At 39.4% G+C, this 15196-nt stretch overlaps 2 protein-coding genes across 4 annotated transcripts; both read right to left on the bottom strand.

The window, feature by feature from the left end:
- Positions 1-465: 465 nt before the first annotated feature.
- LOC146332543 (lymphocyte antigen 75-like) lies at positions 466-7636 on the bottom strand. The gene is made up of 5 exons (XM_084723353.1): positions 7476-7636; positions 5511-5726; positions 4371-4597; positions 2280-2605; positions 466-955 (listed from the first exon to the last, which is right to left on the bottom strand). Exons 1-5 carry the CDS (start codon positions 7625-7627, stop codon positions 767-769), a joined length of 1110 nt encoding a protein of 369 aa, XP_084579479.1. The 5' UTR covers positions 7628-7636; the 3' UTR covers positions 466-766.
- A 2133-nt stretch (positions 7637-9769) lies between these two features.
- On the bottom strand, positions 9770-13959 carry foxr1 (forkhead box R1). Of its 3 annotated transcripts, XM_084723331.1 has the most exons (7): positions 13816-13959; positions 13458-13550; positions 12538-12770; positions 11688-11756; positions 11131-11258; positions 10196-10428; positions 9770-9864 (listed from the first exon to the last, which is right to left on the bottom strand). In XM_084723331.1, the coding sequence occupies exons 1-7, from the start codon at positions 13934-13936 to the stop codon at positions 9836-9838; spliced, it is 906 nt and encodes a 301-aa protein (XP_084579457.1). In that variant the 5' UTR covers positions 13937-13959; the 3' UTR covers positions 9770-9835. The 3 variants fall into 3 exon arrangements, with proteins under 3 accessions (XP_084579457.1, XP_084579446.1, XP_084579467.1); XM_084723320.1 differs by having other exon boundaries at positions 9770-10428; XM_084723341.1 differs by having other exon boundaries at positions 9770-10428; positions 13475-13550; positions 13816-13943.
- Positions 13960-15196: the final 1237 nt, after the last annotated feature.

Raw genomic sequence — 15196 nt, 5'->3', positions numbered from 1 at the left:
CAGGTTCCACAGCTGCAGAGAAAACAGCTTTGGTCCACGTTTGATGCTCGGAACAAGGCTGGAGAAGGAGCATCAAGGCACTTTGATGCGCCTCATGGTGCTTTATGTGCACATTTAAAAGCTGTTTTGTGTACTTCAAAATGTGTGCATCAGTGCATTTGGCCCTTTAAACTATTTTGAAACTTGTTATCTAGTGTCTGCCCATGTATCAGCTTGCTTCTCTTGCTGACTTTGAGAGGCTTGTGCTTTTGACAGCATAAGATGCAAACATTAATGGCGTCCTCCTCCCCCTTTGAGCTGTAACCTCTAGTCCACAAGAAGACGCATGCGTCCTCAATACGGTTGGCAGGTGTAGTTTGGTAGAAAGAAAATAGTTCCTAAATGAAACTGCTCACAACAAAGTCTGTGTATTATCTGGAGTAACTGGGTCATGATTTTTGGAAAGAGACATCGCTGTCAAATGTATTTTTTTGGTGCTTTGTGCACCACATGCCAAGTACCATCTAGTTCTGCTATTTTCAAAACAATAAAGATTTGTTAAGAATAATAATACAGACATAAAAACATTACATTTTTAGAACTACAATTAGCTTTGATATCCCATTAATGTGTTCACAGCCTTTTCAGACAGTTGTTTATCTAGTGTTTAATCTGAAGAAGCTGTGAAACAAGTAGAAAAGCATGTGAACCTGGTCATGACCACCCGGATGCAGCTGACAGTAGTGATTTCGTTATGATGTGCTGTGTAGGAGTAGAATTTTAGCCGCTACTTGCTGTAACACAGGAAGTTCCATTTCTCCGAACAGTCTGTGGTCTCCATGCTGCCTGTGTCATTCTTGGATAAGGCTCCGCAGTGCTGCCTCTCGACGGGGCAGGGAGTCAGATCAGAGTACAACATGTTCGCCTTGTTCATCCACAGCCAGTGACCGGCCAGGAAACGGAGGCCTGCCCACACCTGGGGAGAGGAAACAACTAATGAGCCTCAACAGATGTATTAAGAGAGCTGCATGGTGGAGCTGCAACAAAAAAAAATCACCTGCTGATACGTCTATAAAACTGTTGACAGGACACCTGCAACTGCAAAGAACGTAAATTATAACTCTTTGTAACAAACCAGGCATTAAGGTTTTATGTTTGTACACTCCAGGAGCCCAGAAGAGTTATATTTATGTACATGACGTGATGTCAATGTGAAGTTTATGGTTCTGGCTGGAGCTCCTAGGAAAGAGAGATGCTAATGAGCACATGCAGGGGATACACAGCACAGAAGCAAACTAGAAGAAGTCACTCAGTAAAGTGCAGAACTGCAAAAAATATTTGGATGCAACCACTTTGTAATCACCAACAAACTGATTAGTAACGGTAACTCAGCTTTGTTTTGTAATCTAATTACTTTAGTCACAGGTAAGTAGCTACTCTCCACCACTGCTAGTGTCCCATTAGACATTTTTGTCAAATGTTGTCATAACTAGAAGACGTCACTAAGTACAATGCAGATCCCTGTCAGGAAACAGATGGTGAAGCACCTACTGCAATGTCACCACAACTGCCAGATGCAACCAGCAAAAATTTGCAAAGTTTCTGCAGCATTCACATGACCCCTCTGAGCTGAAACAAGATCTTAAACTGAAGCAGTTGTTGGGTCACTTGCGGCCCCTAGTGGCTGGGTAAGAAGAGTCAGCTGTCAATAATTGTATGAAACAGAGCAGTCAAAAAGTACAATTACAGCCCACCAGTCAAGTTACAGTTTACATCCATGTTTATCCAGACTCATATAATGTCTGTAGTGAAGACTCTGAATGAATTTAGTATAGGACTTAATATTATATTGACCTGTAACTTGAAGGAATTTAATAAAAGGTATTAAGTGTATTTTTGGCACTACACATATGTGACCCCGGGGTATTATTTTGAGTGAGAAGCATACTGTCTTGGGCAGACATGAGGTCACTGTGACCTTGGCCTTTGACCTCTGGCCACCAAAATCCAATCAGTTCATCTTTGAGTCAGAGTGATCATTTCTACCAAGTTTGAAGAAATTCCATAAAGTTGTTCTTGAGATTTCAGATTCACAAGAATGCGATGAGCTGAAAACATAATGTCTGTGGCCAATGGCTGCTGCAGGTTTAAGCCATTAAGGAAAAGTCTTTTTTTTATGTTTTTTCAAAAGCTGAATCCCAGAGGTCCTTCAGCATACACTCATGAATGTACACAAAATAAAGCTGGTTTGTCCCAAAACAGACCTCATGTCTTAAATGTATCACTGAATATGAACCCACCTTCTCAGTGTTGGCCTCCATGACCTGGGTCATCACGTAGCTGTGATCTCCTCCAGGCTGCACGCTGAGCAGCTCGTAGCGAATGTGGTAGTTGTTGGGCGACCTGAGGGTTCGGCAGTGTTGCAGCGCCTCCTCCCAGGTCTTGTTCTCCTTTACCAGCACCAGGTTGTCCCTGAAGCAGCTGAAGGGAAACCGAGCGGAGCAGTCTTGGGCTTCCATCTTTTTGCTCGAGGAGGAGATGGAGACACATTTGCCGTTGTTCCCCGGCTGATCCGAATCCCAGTTTCTGTACTTCGACGACCCTGTGCTCCACTTCCATGATCCCCCTGCAGATAAGCCAGATGAGGTGGAAGAAAATCAACTATTCATCTTGTCATCAGCTTTATGGGTGATTATATATTATGAATAACTATATATCAGGGGTGTTACTACCTTCAACGTGTTTGAAGAGGTAAAATAAGTTGATTATCCAACCTGTAGGCAAATTACATAGGGCGCAGTGCATGCTGGGTATCTTAAGTTTTGTCTCCAAGTTTTCATTATGAAGGAAGTGAAAGCTTGTGGCTCTTGGAGTTGTACAATGGTTGCTTGTGGCTGTAGCATTGTCAGTAGCAGACTATGCCAGCACTCACCACCACATTTAGAACTCTACATCTTTCTAACATCTCCAGATGTGTTTTCTTGTTACAAACCTACAGAAAGTCATAAAGTCTGGCCTCTGAGATACTAATATGAACTCGACCAGACCAGCCCGTTCTCACTCGCAGTGTGTCAAATACAGCAGCAGGGCCGGTGCCCCTATGTTTCAAACTGTGATGCTGCAGGTACCCTTCTAGTGTCATTTCTGGAGGTACCATGTTTACATTATGTTTTGATGTGACATGTGGGATGTTTGGGGTGGATGGATGGGTCAAACAAACAAAGGACTTTTACCGAGAAGACAAAGTTTCGGGTCCAGAGTCCAGATGGGCAAAAGTAGACACATTCCAGTACAGATTAAATTTCTTTACTCTAGTAAAAGTGAAAAAGTACAGACCCTGAAATGTACTCAAAGTATAAAAGTAAAAAGTCGCCCTCTGGAGGACATTTCTACTGGTTTTTGTGCCAAGCTAACTGAACCTCACCTTTTGTCTGTTATCTAGACTCCCTCTCTTATCTGTATTGTCTTGTCCTTTAAGTCGTTTTCATCTTGTTACGTCTGTCATGCATGATATGCACTGATGACTGATGGATACACCAAGGAATCGTCTTTTCTGTATCTTATTGTCTCACATTACTTACATTAAAATGTACAGATACCTGAAAAGTCTACTCAGGTACAGTAACAGTATTTGTACTTAGTTACTTCCCATCATCCCATTCCCGTCAAACCCAAAGTCAGGTACGTACATAAAATTTCGCAACTGATCTTTTCATAAACTTTACCTTTACAAAACTACAACCGTTACAGTTTTTCAAGGACATTCATTTCTAGAAACAACGCTCTCCCCCAGCTCTCCTCAGAGGTAGGCACAGTTTCTGCATGTCACCCCCCCAGTATGACGGCAACACCTCAGGACTTTGGATTGGTTCTGCCTTACAGTTTTTTTTTTTTTGACTCTCTACTTGTTTCCACCCTCTTTTAAAGGTATAATCCACAACATTTTCCCATAGAAAAAAAAAATCTCATATGACATCACTTGTGACCCACTAGAAGTGTGTGGTGGTGGCTGTATCTGCAGAGACCCTGCCCTATGACTTTATTAGTTTATTTTTTCTTGTTGCTTTGCTGTGCTCTGGATTTTTCACCCGCTCAAAATTTTTATGAACACCTCGGACAAATTCTTTGGACTCTACCTTTTGCAACAAAAGACTGTCCTCGGTCTCTATTGAGCAAAACGCTTACAGACTGACTGCGACATGGAGTGTCATAGTTTGAAGCTTAGGGTTGGAGTTGGAAGTGAGAACGTGTTCACGAGACAGGTGTTTAGCTCTTTGAGACGCTGACTCCGCACATCTGGTGGCATTTTAGAAAAGAACTCACCAATAAGTTTCTGGACAGTGAGAATAGTTTGTAAAAGCATGACAGGTTGAAGCTGTGTTTGTCTTTACCATCTTTGTGCAGTCCAATCCAGATTGGAAAGTTCTGGTGATGGACATGCGAGTTCAGTGTGGATGAGTCTCTAAAAGTTGCCAGATCATCGTACGCATTCTCACAGTACTGCTGGGCTTCAGACCATGTCTTTGACTGTCGTATGAACCTGAAATCGAAATTGTTTTCTCCTCTGCGCTTTTGACAGATGATGAAGAGATGTCCTCCACAGTGGCCACCATAAACTCTTTAAGTGAAATATGAAAAAACAACAATTACAAGGAGGAAGAATTTGTTGAATCAACACAATTTTTCCTTTTACAGACTGTTTGCAGTTGACTCTGTTGGTCACCATGCCAGTGTTTACAAAAAGTTTGCACTACTGCTTGACTACTTCTCCAAATTAAATCAGGCTTTAGATTTTTCATTGCTGTTCCTTCCCTCCTATATGGTGGCTGAGAGAGCTCAATGCACTGCAGTTTAAGAAAACACATGCAAATAGCCAAAACACAAGCAAATAAAGAAACACACAGATTTGACAGAACATATCGTATGCAGCATTCAAAGACACGATGCAAAAACAGAAAACACAAAAAACACACTAAATATTCATTACTAAATATGCAAAAATCCACAGTTACCATGGTAACAGCAAGTGTGGGTTAATTACTACAGGAAACACTTGGATTATTGGATTGGGATTATGACTTCAACGCTCAAAAACTGAGCTAATCCATTTCATCAGGAGTTTGTGTCGGGTTTCGTCAGATTTGATTGGCAGCAGCCTGGAAACACGTCCATACATCAGAGCCTCGTCCACTTCAAGCAAGTGAGAAGAGCACAGATGAAAGTGCAGATAGAGAATCTCCATGTCAATCTAACCATCTGACTTTGGCAGATAACTGTGTTTATGTAGGACTCTGCTGCTCATAAATAGAAGCTAATTAAGAAAGAGTTTTCAAGGCCTTGAAGCTGCAGCTCTCTCAGCCACCAAACTCCTAGCAGCCGTCACTTTCCATTCATTTTAATTTCAATTGAATTGTTTAAGAAGGGTGATGGGCAGTGGCTGCTTGGAAAACTGATACAGAAATATTTCAGAATTTAAAGAAATAAAGCATGCTTAACATTCAAAAATACACAGAAGAACAGTCTCCCATTACTTTCTGATGCTGTAAGATACGTAAGCACAGGTTTCACTGAAGTATGGCTCATTTGTCGCCCAGGCATGGAGAGTGTTGTTTTGTCCATCAGACCAAATCCAGCTGGAGGAGGTGGTCACCCTGTAGAGGCCGATCCATGCATTATATTGATCCATGTTCACATTGTTTGTATCTGACTGCGTGTAGATGGTGGCCAAGTCCTTGTAATAATAATGGCTATGGACAAAAAAACCAAAGTGATCTGTCAAAATAAAAGTTATTAAAATCAAAAACGTACAATAACAGTAGAGGATGTTTTGCACACTGCTAATTGCACAAAATACAGCTAAGGCGAATGGGATGCCATTAGTTATACACATACTGGATCATAAAATAAAACATTGGACACACTGAATATTTGACCAGATGATGGTGCTAGAAGAGTGATCATAAGAGTGATTATAATCCACCATAAGAAGGACATGAAACTGTTCCAAATTTCAATCAATCAAATAGTTGAGACATTTCACAAAAAGTCACAACATGGCAACCTCTATCGAAGAAAACCTGCAGCCTCTATAAATGACTCTAAGGTAACAAAAACACAATGGTGATCTAATGAAGACATACTTGTGAATATTATAAATCCCTGTGAATCTTACATGTTGGACCTAAAATTTCATTTGACTGCATCCGATAAATGTTAAGATAATTCCATCTGGACTAAAGGTGTCTGTCCTCCATTTAGTGCAGACATTGGTCTCCAGTGGATGAATCCTACTGACTTTGATGCTCCACCAAATTTTCCTCTTGCAACCTCTTGAAAACAATCTGAAATCTCTTTACAGGGTAGAGTATTTACTTACATTTGCAGATGCAGCGACAAGCTTTGTTCACCGACAACAGTTTTTAAAAATGTTAACAAGCCCATGTGGTGTCCTTTATACAATTAGGTGAGTTTGAGGGGGTCAAAGGTCACTAGCATTCAATGTTGGTTTTCAGCCTTGCCCCTTATGTGCAGAGATTCTCTGAACCTTTTAATGATATTATGGATTGTAGATGGTGAAATCCTTAAATTCCTGCAGTAGTGTTGAGAAATGTGCTTAAATCATGCTTGTGAATGACTGAGCCTGTCGAGGACGTACCTTCAACACCCAGTCATGATACTGATCCCCTGTTACCAGAGTTTCTTTTTCATCTTTCGTTGCTCCACTCACAACTTTTTTAAAACGTGTTGCAGGCCTCGAATTCAGAATGAGTGTATATTTACAAAAAACAATAAAGTTGATAAGTTTGAACATTAAATATTTTGTCTCTGTACTGCATTCAATTGAAGTTGAAAATGATTTGCAAATAAGTGCATTCTGTTTTTATTTTCATGTCCCGGCGTTTTTGGAAAGGGGTTCTATCTGTTACTATAATTCTTATTAATTCAAGGCAGGATTTGCTGGTGAACGTAAAGTAATGAAAACAACAAATGATATTTTATTTGTATGTGAACAGGTCTGTACAGATATTTAATTTATGGCTATAAATTTACTGAATAAATTTAACGTTACTGAATACAGTAACCCAAAAAATCCAACATACATTCACACAAAATCACAGCAAATCCACATCCTGAATTCCAGCTGTTTCTGTAAACTGCAGTGATCCATTTGCTTTTTTTCTTTAACTTTCACTGTTCTACTCGACTCTACTATTTTTTTGTTGTCATGGCATTCAAGCTGAACGCCGGCGCTGCCACTCAGTGGGTGTAACCACAGGAAATGAAATTCTCCATGTTCATACTGGTGCTTTCTGACAGACAGACTGTACCAGTCTTTTATCCATCTCTCTCTGTCACCTTTTCACACTGCAGATTTCACTTTTCAGAGAATGTGATCACGAGACAAGCAATTTTTTTTTGTTTATCCACCTTGCCTGTATAATCATCATGACCTCTAATAGCTGTTGATGATGATGTAAATAAAAAGTAAAGCCCACCTCCTGCAGTATCTCTGAGCAGCATCCCAGGTGTAATGACTGTTATGATACGAGTAATGTCTCCACACTACTGATCCCAGTCCAGAAACAGAATGGCTGAGGAAGAGGAGGAGGAAGAGTCCTGCAAAGCCGTTCTTCACCGTCATCATCATCAATCTGTCGCACAAAGAGCGAGATAATGAACCATTCAGTGCCATTGTTTGCAGTGAGAATAAACACTTTGACCAAAAAAAATATTTCAGCAGATGAATGTAGTCATGGAACTCTTAATAGTTAAAGGGACAGTTCACCCCATAATAATAATCTTTATTTATAGAGCACTTTTCAAAATTCACATTACAAAGTGCTTCACGAAGGGCAGCAAAACGAAACAGAGAGGTTCGAAAGTCGGATAAAACAGGTCGTTCAGTGTAAAAGGGCAACAATTGGCAAATAAACATTTGAAGACAGTTTAAAACAGTTAAAACTCAGATCAAATTAGGAAAGGCTCTCTGAGAAGTGTTAAGGGGGAATTTAGAAGCGATCACTGACTCAGCCGACCTGTTCCAGAGCCTCGGGACCCTGACTGAAAAGGCCCTGTCCCCTTTAGTTTTCAGCCAGGCCTGTTGGACAGACAAAAGACCTCTGCCCGAGGATCTCAAGGTACATCCTGGTGTCTAACAGGTCGGTGATATATGAGTGAGCGAGGCCATAAGGAGCCTTAAAAGTCATCAGTAAAAGCCAAAGTGAAGACGCTAAAACTAGAGTGCTGTTTTCCACCTGTACTTGAGTCGCCTTGTTTTGCAGATATCGGCCACACAGACTTTTGTCTCCAGTGTAATGGAATTAGATGTTATTAGTCCTGTGGTGCTCAAAGTGCAAAAAATACATTCAGGAAATTTATCTCCAGTGTCTCTTTCAAGAAATCATGACCTGCTTACTCAAGATAATCCACAGACCTACAGAGGAACTACTTTCTTTCTGCAGTAGGATCTACTGGAACTACTTTCTCTCTACTAGAAAGAAAATAGTTCCTACATGAAAGTCTGTGAATTATCTTGAGCAACTGGGTCATAATTTTCAGACAGAGACACTGGAGTTGAGTTTTTCAAATATGCAGTTTAGTTCCATTACATCGGAGAAGGAAGACGTCTCTCCACCAAAAAATCAAGATGGATAAACAACACTACAGGCCGCAGGAAGAATATGTATTTTTGAAAAGAAGAAAACCACATTTTTATGAGTATTATGATGCCAAAAGTATGACAATCATTTTACAACTAAACGAATCACTCATTACTTGTAAAACTATCATTAAAATCACTAATGGACACTAAACAACTAAAACCTTTGTCAAACCCTGTTAATAAACACTGGACTGTTTCAGTTCCAGTGTTCTTACCTGTTCCGATGTGCTGTTTGCCGTCTCTCGTACTGCGATGTGTTCGGTGAGCCTCCAACATCCAGCTGAACGCCTCACACTATCAGAACAATCATTTGACTAGCAGACACACTTAAATCAACCATCAGCTCCCTGTCATGCGCTCAAACCATTTGACTGTTGGCAAATGAAGTGAGATTTACCTGCAGACACGAAATATACTCGACAAATATGAGTATAAATGCAACACTTTTGTTTTTGCTCCCATAAATAAAATACTGGTGTTAGAAAAATACTTCAATCAAAGTACAAAGTATTTGTTGCAAAAACTACTCAGTATTAGTTACTTTTAATCATTGATGTCACCGTCACTTCTCCAAACCAGGGTTGCAAATTGTGCATTTTCCTGAATAAACAGCTGAAACTGGTTATTAATCATTAATAGTTTATAAGATAAGATAGATTTTTCTTCATTTTCAATATTCTTGTCTTTGTGTCCTCAGTAAATTGAAGTCTCTTTATTCAACAAATTGCTCCGCTGGACAAAACAATTTAATATGAGGTTCAAATTACTGCTGTGACTATTGATTGAATAAATAAATACATTTTTAATTGGTTCAATTTTTTTTTACAGCAATTATCGATTGATGATTAATCATTAACATCCTTACTGTAGATGAGTGCTGTCACAGTGTTTTGTGTTTCGTTTGATGTTAATTCAAATTGTACTCAGTACTCCCCTATGATTTTAGTAACTAAGTAGATTACATACTGTAATGCATATGCAAGTACAAGTAAAGTACAGACTTAAAAATCTACTCATAAAAGTACAAGTACCCACAAAAAGCTACTTAAAGTCATTTGAGTATTTGTAATTAGTTCTACAAATATTTACAAGAACTGAACAGAACATACTGATAAACAATATACAGGATAACAGAAGAAGCTTAAGTTTTATTATGCATTGATTTAAATTCAATGACACCTTTAACAGCTGCAGTCACTGTGCAAGCAAAGTCCGTATTATATCTGAAACAGAAAGAAAATGTCATTAATGCTGTCACGTGCAGCAATTCATTATAGTGAATTCATATTCACTCGATTAAGATTTAAAGCAATCTTTGTTAGAGATTAACACGCTGCAGTTCAAAAACTTTGAGCTCAGTTTCATTTTGTTTCTGCTGTTTTTGTGAAAATCAAATCAGAAATGTCAATTTACAAATCCCAGCATGAATTCAAATATTCTGTAGTATTGTGTCTACTTTAATTAATAAGAAGTACCATCCAATTACTAAATTACTTCTCTCAAATTAGGCCAACAGTATTAAGTTCCCTCTGATGAATGTTTTATCACAGTCACCTGGGTGGGACATGCTCCTCTCCAACTGTTTAAAGGATTCTCCCGTCAGCGTGCGGATTTCGTCCTTCAGCCGGCGTTGGCCGTCCAGCGTCAGGTGCCAAAAACACGACTTCCTCTTTCCGTCTCTGCACAGCTGGTTGCAGGTTTTGCGGAAGCTGCTGTTGAAGCACAGGTTGTGCCGGATGGTGTTCTTCCAGCCATCTGGAGCCGTCTGAAAGAAGGGGAAGTTCTCTCTGGGAAAGGAACGAGGAGGAACGTGAGGAACCTTGAGCCCCCAAAAATGGGTTGTAGAGCAACATGCTGCTCCGATATAACTTTACCGTTGTAATTTACACACAGGTCTTTAAAGAAAGAAGACAGTTTCTTGCCTTCCAATGATCAATGTCTGGGTGCAATCTAATTTTTTAGAATACTGCAGACCACTGATCTGTCAGAGAGAATTGGTGCAACCAGAGTCGTCTTGTCATCTTTTCTCTGATATGGGTTTTCCTGAGTTCTTTTTTTCCAGATGTTTTTTAGGATAATTAATTTAAATTATCATGATAAACATCAAATTATTCCAAAGGACATACATGAGAGGGTCTCTGGCATATTTTCTCTCTTTTTTAAGGGGTCCTTCACTCAGGAAAAAAAAAAAATCAATAACCTCTGTTGCACGACAACAGCGAGCAGCAGAAAAGTGACAAGGAAAGTGAGTGGACCAGAGGAAAAGGTTAGCGGTAAGTTGTCAGTCTGGCAGTAAATGTACCGTGTGTCAGTTAATAAACCCTGCAACTTGCAACTTTAGGGTACCGTCTGCAGTGGAAATGCAAAACAGATCTAGGGTTTAAGTTTCAAAGGTTCAATCCAAAGTGTTCGGAGGAAATGTGGGTTTAGTTAACAGATGATCATATACTCTCTTGGGCTGTGTTGTAGCAAACTATCCAACATCTGACCTGGTGAAGTGGTAAATCTGCTGGACTTTGAGGCTCCCAGTATGGCTGCTCTTGAGCGCCAAGGCGATGAGGATGCAGTAATTCACTGGTGGACGAGGCCAGCATCCTGGCTTCAGGGTCTTACTGTCCTGGAAGGAGGCAGGAACAAATTAAAAGATCATTCATTCCACTTCCGGTGCTCGTGCATGACAGTTTGCATTAATGATCAATTACTTAATTAATTGGCGCAGCTCAAGCGGTGACGTTGACATATCACAGCAAAAAGCCAAAGCAGTCAATGCAACATGTCCATGGCCTCAACCGTCACCACAGTTTGACCCACATTTTGCTGAATGCCGACGGTTTCACAGAACAGAACAGATAAAACCACACAAAGAGAAACCTCCTGTATGAAATAACGAAAATTGCTCTGGCAGATAGCTTTGTGTTCATATAAAACCTCATAAGAAGAAGATAATTGAGAAAAATTGGCTTTTATTGCCTTTAAAGAGGTGATTAGAGAACTCCCCACATCCCCCTGAAGGAAGCTGGTCCAGGTCCAGGCCTGGTGTTCTCACCCTGGCCTTCGTGGTCCTCCCCTTGCGTCTGTTCTTGGCTGGTCGACAGGAAACGTCTTCGTTCTTGATCTAATCGTCAAGGATGGTGAAAGTACATCAGTAACAGACTCATGTTTGAATCAGTGCATTGAATACCTCCATGCACAGCACATTAACATTATTTTGTTAATAAATGTTTAATGAGTAATATAGTTTCAATTTATTTGGCATTAGCAAAAATGTTTAGAGTAACAACACATCTTGTAGAGATTATTTTGCATGGATATGAATACAGGTGTATTCATCATGTACTCATTATGTATCATTATGTACTCACCCTCATGTTGATTGAGTTTAATTTCTTTATTCCACAAAACACTGCTGGAAAACAGTTTTAAAATCTCCCATACAATTTAAGTGATGCACACCATCACCCCACACACACCCAGTTCAGATGGCGTGCACACGAATGTCGCTCCAAGCTAAGGATCTTCAGTGCAGATTTAGACTAAAAACACGGTGTAAATGACATCTTTCAAGTCAACTTCAGGGCCTTAGGTATCTTGGATTGCACCAGACGAGAAGTATGGAGACATTTTATTTATTTATTCATTTTTCAGTTGTTTTCTGTGAAACTCCAGCAGTGTTTTGTGAACTAAAAAACTAAACCCAACCTTCAGTCAAATTGAGGGTGAGTAGATGATGACAAAATTTTCACTTTTGGGTGATCTATCCCTTTAAAGTTTTCGATATCTTTTCTCATATGAAAAGACCACGAAAGAATGATGTAAGCAGACTTGATCACTGTAACTGTGATCAACTGTTTGTAACAGGACAGAGTGACTGCTGATGTCTGCAGTGTGAGATGTACCATGTGTTCAGTGGAGGAGACCGACTGCAGCAGCTCCTCCTGGAGAGGAGCATCATGGGGGGGAAACACCTGGAGCTCTGTGCTGAGCTCATGTTGGCTCTCTGCAGGGTCCAGAGGAGGTGTCTGGATCTCCTCACAGACAGTCTGCAGATCTGCTGTATTTTCTGCGTACTGGATCGGGCAGGCGATATTTGGATTCACCAACAGCCACAGGTTTGGCTTCACAAACGTGTCTGATGGACAAAAAGATCATGGCACACAGTCAAGGTGCAACAACAGATCTATTTTCGTTATTTTAACTTTACCATGATAATGTTTCTCCAATTTAACTTGTAAATATTTAAAATTTTAGTACTTGTTCTTTTATTATAGCCAGACAAATATAGCTTTACCTGTCCACAGCAGTATCAGCATATATATTGTCCAATAACTGCCTATATAAAAAACTTTTCCTGAACATAATCCAGATTGGTTTAAACTTCTTAGCTGTATTTTTTTTTAACTCCCTAATATCTTTATCAACCACTAACATACATTATGGGTCAGGCCCTAGTTTTTATACTAGTACTTTTCTTGTTTTATTATAGCACTTGTGTCAACACTGGGATCTGAGATACACAGCATTTCAGTTGTCTATGATATAAAAACTGATTTTCAGGTGATTTTACACAAGCAAAACCATACCTATGAATCTTATTTAATTTCTGCCATATTTAGCCAATAATTCACATAAATCTTACAAAAACTCTGTTTCTAATATGATGATAATGACATTGAAAAGGTCAAATTATACAACACATCAAATTTGGACAAAAAGAAAACAAAAAAAGTCAAAAGCTGTCAAAGACTCCAGTTGAATTAGCAGGCTGATCAGCAGACAGTCATTGAAAAACTTCAATCTGTTTTTCCTCTAAGCTCACCTGAAGTTTTATCGTACCAAATGAATTCGTCTTTTCTTCTTGAAGCTCTTGCAGAAGGCCTCTGGACCACATACTGATCAGTCAGTTTGTCATCTGTTATCAGTGATAGATCAACACATTCACACACAACATTACACACCGTCAACCTGCACATCTGGCACTTTAAATCAATTGATAATATTCACTGTGTCTATATGTAAAATGACATTAAACGGAACTCTAAAGATAATCTGTATTGTAACTGTAACACTTGAGTCCTCCATGGTTTCTGTGCTGTTTGGAATGAACTGAAGTGAGTGACAATCATCCTTTAACCTACAGTGAAGCCAAAAACAGCAGACAAAAGAGAAACAGTCACCGTGGTAAAACTGGTCTGTGGTCGTGACCAGTTTCAGCTCCTTGTCCATGTCCCAGTCCGTCAGGCCGACAGAGCAGTGCAGGTCAAAGAGTTGAGCTTTGGTTTTCAGCTGTAAGGTCATGACTGGATGTGTTTCATAGGTTTGTTTCTTCTTCTTGTTTTTCAGAATCTTTCTGAGAGGAGTTACAGATTTATTGACAGTCTGCAGACTGTTGATACAGCAGCTGCAGCTGAACAGACTGATTGGACTCAATTAACCTAAAGAGAGTTCAGCTTGTGCTGAATCGTGTTTAGAGGGATGTTTGTCCCTGTAGATTCATTCAAATAAAAAATCTGTTTCATACTTTAAATTTATCAAGATAACAAGATGCCTGAATTTATATTATGGTGTTGTGAAGCTGAAGTGAGTTAACTTGCGATTAATTAAATATATACACGATGTTCCTGATCTCCATGACAACTAAGCAAGTGATCTTCCTCAGTGAGATGCAGTTAAAAACTCCTGAAAAAGCTAGTAAGTGGAACCTGACTGTCAAAATGGAAAAACTACTTTCTTAAAAATCAAGTGTAAACTGTTGTGGCATAAACCCTCAAATTCAGATTATTTAAAATCAGAAGAAACTTTCTGAGACCCTTCTGCCAGGGATTTGTGGGACAATGAACCTAAAAACATTCACCTACAGTACATACACATTATATACTACACCTTGCACTACTACCAGAGAAATACTGTTTAAATACTATTTTGTATTTTATTTGACATTTTTGTGTATTTTTATCCAGTATTTTGTTTTTGCATTTATAACAGACAATTTTGTCATTTCTTGTGCTTGGATTGGATTCACTATACATACCTGTACGTATATGTGACACAACTTCTTTAAGTTATTGCACTATAGAAACTATCGTGGTGTTCTTTGTTAGGCAATGACACTGACAAGCCTCGTCATACCAGGATCGTCCCTCAAGTTCTTGGTAACCACTAGATTCTCGGCTTGGTTTCCCTCTGTGAACAGAAAAGTTTCAAATATGACTGAAGAGACATTCATGGTCTCTGTAAGACTGGCGATCCTCTAACTTTTTTTTCTACCATCAAATGTGAGGTTGTCAGTGTTTGGACAATGCCCACCTCAGGTTTAGCTGTGATTTCTTAGCTGTACATCTAGCGCCACCATCAGATCAAAATTCCAATTTATCTAAACTAATTGTATTCCATCAGCCAGTAAATTTCAGCACGCCAACATGCCAAGTTAAGATGGTGAATATGGTAAACATTATACCTGCTAAACATCAGCATATCAACACTGTCACATACAACAGAATAAAAAAAAAAATCACTCCTTCCTGTTTGCAAACAATTAAAAAACCTCCCTTCAATCGT

This window comes from Lutjanus erythropterus, chromosome 1, assembly GCF_056507025.1.
Source record: "Lutjanus erythropterus isolate fLutEry1 chromosome 1, fLutEry1.hap2, whole genome shotgun sequence".
NCBI classification, from domain to species: domain Eukaryota; kingdom Metazoa; phylum Chordata; class Actinopteri; order Lutjaniformes; family Lutjanidae; genus Lutjanus; species Lutjanus erythropterus.
This window is presented reverse-complemented; position numbering and strand designations above follow the sequence as displayed.

What these genes read in the sequence shown, in the direction of transcription:
- LOC146332543 (XM_084723353.1), bottom strand. Translation starts at nt 7,627, where the DNA reads ATGATGATGACGGTGAAGAACGGCTTTGCAGGACTCTTCCTCCTCCTC. An exon ending in GCTCAGAGATACTGCAGGAG is followed by an intron (nt 5,727 to 7,475) that starts GTGGGCTTTACT and finishes TTTTGTCCATAG; the next exon opens with CCATTATTATTACAAGGACT. An exon ending in GTATCTTACAGCATCAGAAA is followed by an intron (nt 4,598 to 5,510) that starts GTAATGGGAGAC and finishes TTTCACTTAAAG; the next exon opens with AGTTTATGGTGGCCACTGTG.
- foxr1 (XM_084723320.1), bottom strand. Translation starts at nt 13,936, where the DNA reads ATGACCTTACAGCTGAAAACCAAAGCTCAACTCTTTGACCTGCACTGC. An exon ending in CACAGACCAGTTTTACCACG is followed by an intron (nt 13,551 to 13,815) that starts GTGACTGTTTCT and finishes CACTGATAACAG; the next exon opens with ATGACAAACTGACTGATCAG. An exon ending in GGAGGACCACGAAGGCCAGG is followed by an intron (nt 11,259 to 11,687) that starts GTGAGAACACCA and finishes GCCTCCTTCCAG; the next exon opens with GACAGTAAGACCCTGAAGCC.